Genomic DNA, 9,369 nt, shown 5'->3' on the forward strand with positions numbered 1-9,369 from the left:
GTGGTTCTGGGATTTTTGTTCACCGTTCTTGTGATCATTTTGACCCCACAGGATGAGATCTTGCGTGGAGCCCCAGATCGAGGGAGATTATCAGTGGTCTTGTATGTATTCCATTTCCTAATAATTGCTCCCACAGTTGATTTCTTCACACCAAGCTGCTTACCTATTGCAGATTCAGACTTCCCAGGCTGGTGCAGGTCTACAATTGTGTTTCTGGTGTCCTTTGACAGCTCTTTGGTCTTGGCCATAGTGGAGTTTGGAGTGTGACTGTTTGAGGTTGTGGACAGGTGTCTTTTATACTGATAAGGAGTTCAAACATGTGCCATTGATACAGGTAAACAGCCTCTTAAAGAAGAAGAATTTACAGGTCTGTGACAGCCAGAAATCTTGCTGGTTTGTAGGTGACCAAATACTTATTTTCCACCATAATTTGCAAATAAATTCTTAAAAAATCAGACAATGTGATTTTCTGGATTTTTTTTTTCATTTTGTCTCTCATAGCTGAGGTTTACCTATGATGAAAATTACAGGCCTCTCTTGTCTTTTTAAGTGGGAGAACTTGCACAATTGGTGGCTGACTAAATACTTTTTTGCCCCACTGTATATATATATATATATATATATATATATATATATATATATATATGTATATTTTGAGAAACGCTCCAATCCAAAATGCATGGGTTTACATTTCGTTCTGTGTTGCACGGAAAAATCTGAGAAACACTCCCATTCGGAATGCATTGGTTTACATTTCGTTCTGTGGAGCACGGTTATGTTTTCACGGTTATCGGAAATATTGACAGATATATAACTAGAGGGTGCACTGTACTGTCTGCGCACACTTTCTCTCGTCTTAAAAATGCTCCCATTCAAAATGCATTGGTTTACATTTTGTTCCGTGCAGCACGGAAACATCAGAGAAACGCTCCCATTCAGAATACATTGGTTTATATTTCATTCAACGAGCACGAAAAAAGTCGGAAAATCGTGCTCTGGGACACGATTCAATAGATTAACGTTTGTGCGCATGAGCACGAAATCGCGTGATACCGGGTTGGCGCCACGCGTCGGTAAATTAGGGAATGATCTTGCGCCCCAAGGGGCGGTTCGGCGAAAGGAGGAGGCGTGTTCTGGCACAAACGTTCCCTAATGCTATTTTGCAGTTTCAGAAACCACTTGCGCCACAAACCAGGAAATACATGGTTTAAAGTCAGTGGCGCGTTGTTCAGCTGCTATTTTAAGGGCGCATGCATAATGTTGCTTGTGCACCTCGCGCATACACTTTGCTTCTTCCTAGCCACACATTCTTGGTAAATTATTTGGGAAAGAACAGCTGATACAGGGTGTGTTGAGAGGGTGAGTACCAATGACAAAATGAACACTGTTCCTCAGTAACTGTTTCCGACTTAATATCAACAGCCAAATCAAGTCAGTGATAGGAGTGGCCTATAACAGGTTTAACACTATTTTTGTCATTCTATCGTTCTTTTGTCTGTTCACCAAAGGACAGGTTGGTTAGGTTTAATGATGACTGTAGTTAACCATTTACAATATTTCAAGGCACAATGAAGGTTGTATGGCTAAAGCGCTTCCTCCTGATACTGGCTGGAATATATTCTATATATTACATAGTTTCATTATTTATTAACCGAGATGGTACAATTGAATCATTTGGACATGGCAGTCCTGGAATGGTTTCTGATTCGGAGCAAAGTGTGAAAGATCTGTGTAAGTGGACTCTTAACATACCTATAGCCAGTGGCAATGGTAGCATTTTGTATGGGGTGGAAAAAGAGTGGCATTATGAAATTTAAGGGTGGTGTCATGTACACGTTGTTTTTGTGGATTGTATGTTGTAGCTACAGTATATCATTATCACTTCAGCACAATAGAGGTTATATTCTATCATTATTCTACATGTTTGATTTGTATGGAAGGCCAATTGAGCAAAAAACGTCTCAGAAATGTCTCCTTAAAAACTGTTTATGTTAACAGACATAGTTTGGTCGTGTTATGGACGTAATATCTTTATGCGTTTACCCAACAAAAATGTGTATAACCCCTGCTACTTTTTTTTGCAATTGACTTGGTAACATTTATTTTATGATCCACAATATAGTTATCTATGCCATTTCATCACTGTTAATTAATAAGATAATTAGAAAAAAGAGGAAACAGGTGTTGCGATCGGTATTTCAGAAAATAAGGCAATATATTTGATTTAATAAAGGGTTGATAAATGTTTATATTGTTAGATAACTCACATTAAGATGCATTTTCCTTATTCAAGTCACTCCCAAAATTAAAAGTAATGCCTGAGGCACTCTTTCTTATCTTTCTTTCAATGCCTTTTTTCAGCTAATCACTAACTCACATTGTCTCTCGTCATACAGACAATTTGGTAAATAAACTCCATCAAAAACAAGAATCCATGCAGAAGCTTCTTGAAGAAGATCTAGACAGACATAGAAAAATAGAAGAAAAACCAATTGCAGTGGACACAAAGGAGGATGAAGAAAAACCTGGAAAAATTGAACAGCCTGGAAATAAAGGGAAAAAACTTTTCCCAAAGTCTGCCCTGTTCCAGAACTGGGGAGGAGAGAATTTGTCAGAAGACGAACAAAAAGAGGCACAAGCTTTATTTGAGAAATATGGATATAACGTGTTCCTCAGCGACCGCCTACCCCTTAATCGACCTCTTCCAGACACCAGGGACCCAAGGTTGACCTTTTACTTATTTTAATGTGGAATATAAAATGTGTGTGTGTGTGTGTGCGTGTCCGTGTGTGTGTTTGTGTGTGTTGTTGCGTTCTTGAAGAAAGTAGTCTAATTCGGATCGCTTTTAACTCACTTTATTTGTTAAAGTATTTCGGTATGGTAACTATGAAGCAAAAGGAGAGGAATTGTATGGACACCCGTGTGAGCGACAAACAGCAGGCCTCTGTACCTAACTCCCTAGTATGGACTGTCGGATGTTTCTGATTTCGTTGGCTCCAGGCCCTGCTTTAATACCGAGTAGGCGTGGCCTATGTGTCGTATTGGCTCCGCCCTGCTCACCTGTCTAAAGGTGCTGCCATCTGAGGCTGGAATAGTTATTGCAGCTTATATGTCGGGTCCTGCCCCCCTTGTGGCTATGTATAGTAATTACAGCTTATGTGTTCGATCCTACTTCCTAGTGGCTATGTATGGTAATTACAGCTTATGTGTTCGAGCCTACTTCCTAGTGGCTATGTATGGTAATTACAGCTTATGTGTTCGATCCTACTTCCTAGTGGCTATGTATGGTAATTACAGCTTGTGTGTTCAATCCTACTTCCTAGTGGCTATGTATGGTAGCCCATGTGCTTAAAATACTTAACTGTGTGTGTGTGTGTGTATTTGTGTGTGTGTGTGTGTGACTGTGTGTGAGAAAGATAAAGAGAGACAGAACACTCTTTGTGTGAGTACGTATGTGTGGGAGTGCATAGGAGTATTTTCTAAATTATGTTTTGGATGTTAATCTAGATGCTTAAAGAAGACCTACCCAAAGGATCTGCCCAGCATTGGAGTAGTGCTTATCTACCTGGATGAGGCCCTGTCAATCCTCAAGAGAGCCGTCCGAAGTATTATCGACCGCACTCCGAAGTCCTTGCTGAAAGAAATCATATTGGTGGATGACCACAGCACCAATGGTTTGTCTCTGTTTTAGGTTTAAGAAATGATAGACAATTAAATAACTACTTATGTAAATAAATGTTTATGGGAATATATTAGGGCAGGAGGATTCAGCCTCTCACCGCCCATGCATCCAAAACGATGTACCAATGCCCCGTGTAGATGTGCATGAATGAGGAAGAGTGTAGAGAGCGAACGGTGTTACACCCACTAGCTTTATTAGCCCAGTTCAACAACCACGACCATCACCACCAGCGTACCCCAGCATGCCGTGCGTCCCCGTGACGTCAGCACGCCGTAGCAGTAACCATAGAGACTGTCAACACAGTCTACACCCCGGTGGTTCGCCGGGTAGATCCTGCACTATTAAGGCTCGGTCTTATCCCAGTGACCTGGGTTCGATTCCTGCCCATGGTCCTTTGCTGCATGTCCTCCCCTCTCTCCCTCCCATACCTTCCTGTATAACTCCTCATGAATAATGCAAAAATAAATCTTTTTTTTTATATACAGTATGTAGGCCTATATACATATAACAATTAATAACCCAGGGATCATTATTAGTAGGAACGCTAGAAAATGTCCCTACCAATGCCCCAAAAGCAGAAATCAAGCAGGGACTTTATAGCCATCATGTTCAAATGTATGAAGTCATCCTCTGTCAAAGATTTAGGCATGGGTCTATTTCATTCAAACAGGACCTGCTTTTGCTACGTGTCTTTTTGACCAATCTTGTCAGGAACTGACTAGCTAGCTGGCTTGCTTTGTGATCCATTGGATGGCAACAATATATGATTCTAATGTAGCCCTTGCACATTAGAATCTACATATTAGATTATTAATTCATTAGTATTATCAATAGCTATTATTTACAGATATATTTCCCCCTCCCCCCACAGTCGACCTGAAGCAGGACTTTGACATGTTCATCAAGACCATTGAGGACCAGAATCCAGGCCTCCTCATGACCAGAGTGACACACAGTGAGCAGCTGGGGCTGACCACGGCTAGGATCTCTGGATGGAAGGCCGCCACGGCTGACGTGGTCGCCATCTTGGATGCTCATATTGAAGTCCATGACCTGTGGTGAGGGGGTACCAACATATGACGTATATAATTGTGTAGTCTGACTTTGAGTGCTGCTGGAGTGGGGATCTGTAATCTTGTAACCATTGGCGGTTTTAGCAAATTGGGGGCCCTAGGCGAAGATATGTATGGGGCCCTCGTCGTCCGATCTTTGAAAGAGAACGGACAAAAAAAAATACTGACTGAATGGTGGATAGGCAGGTAAAGCTAATCTATGCGGAAGTAAAGGTTGGAGATGAGAAAAAATACCTTCCCCTTTAAACCCTTCATACACTTCTTTACTCCAAAATGAAATTGGAAAGCAGAGAACACACAAAGTGTAGCACTACACAAACTAATAGTCACGATGGAACCCAAAAGAGAATAAGGTTTCAGATAACATCGGTCTTTGCCAAAATGCCTGGAAAATTAGCACTGTTTTTTTTAAGATCAAATCAATATCGATATAACCAGCAAGACAAGTAGTTAGGGTAAACCCCCACAAACAGCCATATACACAAAAATTGCCAAGATGAATAATTTACTTTGTATGTGTGAGTGAGGTTGCAATTGTCATTACAGTTGAGATTGAACATTTCAATCATTCTGCAAACACACCTATGTATGAGAGAGAGAGAGAAAAGATAGATTGTTCTCCAGCTAGCTGCTGCTGCTGCTTCTGTAGCGGCATGTTCAACGCTTTGGACGTTGTTGTTGCTGTCTGTAATCCCCAACAGTAGCCGTAAAAAGTGTGTCATCTTTGGCAGCGTTGCCAAAAACTTACCGGCGTCTTTTAGCTTTTTTCTTTTATTTGAGCCGCTTGGGTAACTTTATTTTCTAACCCTTTTTTCCATCCTTAATTTTATTTTTGCATGTAGACTCGTCTTGCTTCGTCTGTTTGTGTATTAAAATAAAGAAAAAAGAATTATGATAATTTCTTCTTTTTTTTTTTTTGGAGGTTGGTTGGGGCCCCCCTGCTAAGGGGGCCCCAAGCGGCCACGGCCAATGCCTCAATGGTAAGACCGCCACTGCTTGTAACTTGCTATGAACAGTGAACACACACTTGCCCAGCACTAGTTAACTGTAAAAAAAGGGTCTGTAGAGGTTTCTAATCAATACTCTGTGGACTTGGCCGCTGTAGAAAGACACAATTAAAATCCCAATAACACCTGCTTTTCCAGGGTTTTTATCAAACAATTCCCATACATGACAGCAATAAACCTCTGTCGTATTCGTTATTCTGGGTTTTGTGTGATTTATGTTTCATCAACTAACTTATCAATGTCTTAATTTATAAGGATTTTCTTTTACTTTATATAATGCTTTGTCTATCTGAATCTGTCTGGGTGACACTCCCCTGTGTCACCTTGGTCCCAAAGCCTGAATATTACTACATACTGGTGGCATAGAACATCAGATGACATGTATGAGAAGTGAGAGTTTTTCATTCATATGGCATATAGGACAATATATTGATTATAATCCTTCTAAGGGTATAGTAAAATTAAACAGCAGTCACAAGTTGCCATGATGTATAGGAACAAAAAATGAGTTATATTTGAAACAGTATACTATGATACACAGAGATTTATTAATAACCCTATTAAAATAGACCTCCAAAGGTTTGTTGTTTTCAGTAGGGTGGCCAATAATTTTTGGAACTCTCCCTGCAAATTGTTCAAATTGTTCAAGATTTTTCATTTCAGAAAAGTGGTCATCTTTGTTTTCAGGTGAGCGCAGGTCTTATTCAGTGGAGCTCAGCTACAACCTGGCTACTCACACCCTGATTAAATGATTTAATTTAAACAACAACACATCAATGGCAAAGTGAATCAAACCACTGGAAAAGGACTAAGAACAATGAGTCATTCTGTGACAAAGTTCCGTGTCAATTACTTTTAATGTGTTTTATCTCAATCTATTTCTGTGATGCAGGGCTGAACCATTGCTGACGCAGATTAAAGGGGATCGGAAGCTGATTGTGTCTCCGGTGTTTGACAGAGTCAACTACTATGATCTTGATATTGTAACATACTTGCCTGCATCCCATGCCTTTGACTGGGCTTTGTGGTGCATGTACGAGAGATTTTGGCCTGAGTGGTACAAACTAAATGACCCATCCTTGCCTGGGAAGTAAGTTTCACCTGATAATTGCTTTTCTGGATCTGCATTAACAAATTTATCTGCATTAACTCAATCCTGAACAATGACGTGTTGAGCCATGTCCTCTGTTTGCCCTTTTAAGGAGTCCTTCCATAATGGGTATCCTAGTCGCAGATCGGACGTATCTTGGTGAAATTGGAGTTCTTGATGGAGGAATGAAAGTATACGGGGGAGAAAATGTTGAGCTCGGGATTCGTGTAAGTATACCACAGGAATACCCAAAGTTTTCTTATGAGGAAATAAGTCGAAAAAGCCTAGAAGTGATTAACTGACGTATGTTACTGGGTTAATTATTATATTGGGAATAGCTGAATTGTAACAATGCCCATTAATTATTTTGTAGGTTTGGACATGTGGGGGAAGTATTGAGGTTGTTCCATGCTCCAAGATAGCCCACATTGAGAGAAGCCATAAGCCATACATGCCAGACCTCTCCATCACAATGAAAAGGAATGCTTTGAGGGTAGCAGAGGTTTGGATGGATGACTACAAACACAATGTCAATCTGGCCTGGAATCTGCCCTTCAAGGTGCAACAGTTTAACCTAAAAGTTCATGCCAATTTAGACTGTATTTTGTTTCTGACTTCTTTGATGAACTTTGTTAAAAATGAATGCAGCTTTGAATGCAAAACTAAACAACACTTTACAAGGATATCCTATTTGGCATAATTTATTAAGGTTAAGACAGAAACACACATTCTTTGGCTTAACTGATGAAGGCTTATGATCAAACGAAATGCTTTTGTTCTGCAGGATCACGGTATTGACTTTGGGGATGTGTCTGAGAGAAAAGAACTAAGAAAACGGCTGAATTGTAAACCTTTTAAGTGGTACCTGGACAATGTGTATCCACTGCTGGATAGCTGGGACGATATCCTGGCCTATGGAGGAGTGAGTTGTCTTAACTATATGAGGGACAGGGTTGAACATATGGAGATTTTTATAGCCATAGAGTTATTCTGAATCATCTCTGATGGAAGAAGCATTGTGAGGAAATATCAGAAGGTATTTACTCTGTCTGTTACATTAGTCTTTTCCTTTGGGCAAGGTTGATACTGGGGCCTACTTAACACTGCAGTATCAAGCCTTTGAATAAATTTAAACATATTTCTCCCATGTTTAGCTGAAGAACCTTGATGCCAACATGTGTGTAGACCAAGGTCCAGTTCCAGGCCACACACCGATTGCATATCACTGCTACTACTATATGCCTCAAGTAAGTCAAAGGTCGTACTATTAATATGTTGGATGAAGTATCTGATGAAACTGAATACATGTTTTCTTTTGGTTTTCTTTCTGATCAGTACACATATTTCCGAGCCACTGGTGAGCTTTACATTGGTGGGATCAAGTCCCATAGGTACAATGCTAATCGCTGTTTGACGGACGATGGCAACAAAGACAACGAGCCTGGCCTCAACGACTGCCACGAATCTCTTCAGAAAAGAATTGGAATCTACTGGGACTTCAACCAGGTACTTATATTGTGTTGTGGGTGATTGATTGTGAAAGATGTTGTTTCTGAATGCAGAAGAGAAGGATTTGATTGAAGTTGGATGAATTGTGCAATAATGACACACAGTGTTCCCTGATGTATTGCTGTGTTTCTCTCTCTTTTTCAGGGTAAAGAATTTAAGAACAAGCAGACTGGTAGATGTTTGGAAATTGTAAAGGGCAAACTTTTGTTACAAGAATGTACAGGCCAAAGATGGGAAATCGAAAATGTTATCAAACCTTTCTAATATATGTCGTCAATGTGGACTGCAACTACATTGATGATCATTAATAAGCCTACTTAAAAAAGTCAATTTGCTACTACCTACTACTCTGTATGCAAATATATAACCTTTTTTTTTTATAATACTCTTATATAACTTCGACACAAAGAAAGAATGTTACTTTTTGCATGAATATATAATACATTTTCAAATACATTGTAATCTCATTTTAAACAGATGATTTGTTTCAGTTAAAAAGTGCCTTATATTGTAGAAATGTATTTGCTATAAAGCTGTAACAAGCAATGTGATCATTGGTTAACCTTCTGGAAAAGCTGGGGGCTTTCCAGCTTCAAGCAACCCGTGGCTATGGGGTCCACAAAGGTAGCACCTGTCTGAGTCAGAACCAATGATATTGCAGACGCTCACATGCCTTTTCCTAAAGGAGGAGTTTACGTTGGGATAGAAGACGATATTTTCTTGCTCTACTTTAGGGGCTACATGGGACATCTACGATTTGTTTTTTTTTATGTATTGATTCTTCAGTAAACCTAACTTGATTGAATTCTATTCATGTTTTTCCTCATTTTGTCAAGAGTTTATTCCTTGTAGATAAGTACACATCATTCCTTCTCATCAGCACATATATTTCTGTGATTCTGGTGAACTTTTACATTGGTGGGATTGCTAAGTACAATGCTAATTGTACTTATACGGCAACAAGGACAGAGAATGGCAACGGTACGTTTACATGCACAGCTTAATCCG

The 9,369-nt window shown here is 39.8% G+C and overlaps 1 protein-coding gene across 1 annotated transcript; it reads left to right on the forward strand.

Moving 5' to 3' along the window:
* Positions 1-1,503: 1,503 nt before the first annotated feature.
* Positions 1,504-9,166, forward strand: LOC307080883 (putative polypeptide N-acetylgalactosaminyltransferase 8). The gene is made up of 11 exons (XM_079743840.1): positions 1,504-1,731; positions 2,397-2,724; positions 3,508-3,674; positions 4,554-4,740; positions 6,655-6,852; positions 6,965-7,079; positions 7,226-7,411; positions 7,637-7,774; positions 8,007-8,099; positions 8,188-8,358; positions 8,506-9,166. Exons 1-11 carry the CDS (start codon positions 1,569-1,571, stop codon positions 8,623-8,625), a joined length of 1,866 nt encoding a protein of 621 aa, XP_079599966.1. The 5' UTR covers positions 1,504-1,568; the 3' UTR covers positions 8,626-9,166.
* The last annotated feature ends 203 nt before the right edge of the window (positions 9,167-9,369 follow it).

Source organism: Pollachius pollachius (assembly GCF_949987615.1).
Source record: "Pollachius pollachius genome assembly, chromosome: 9".
NCBI classification, from domain to species: Eukaryota; Metazoa; Chordata; class Actinopteri; order Gadiformes; family Gadidae; genus Pollachius; species Pollachius pollachius.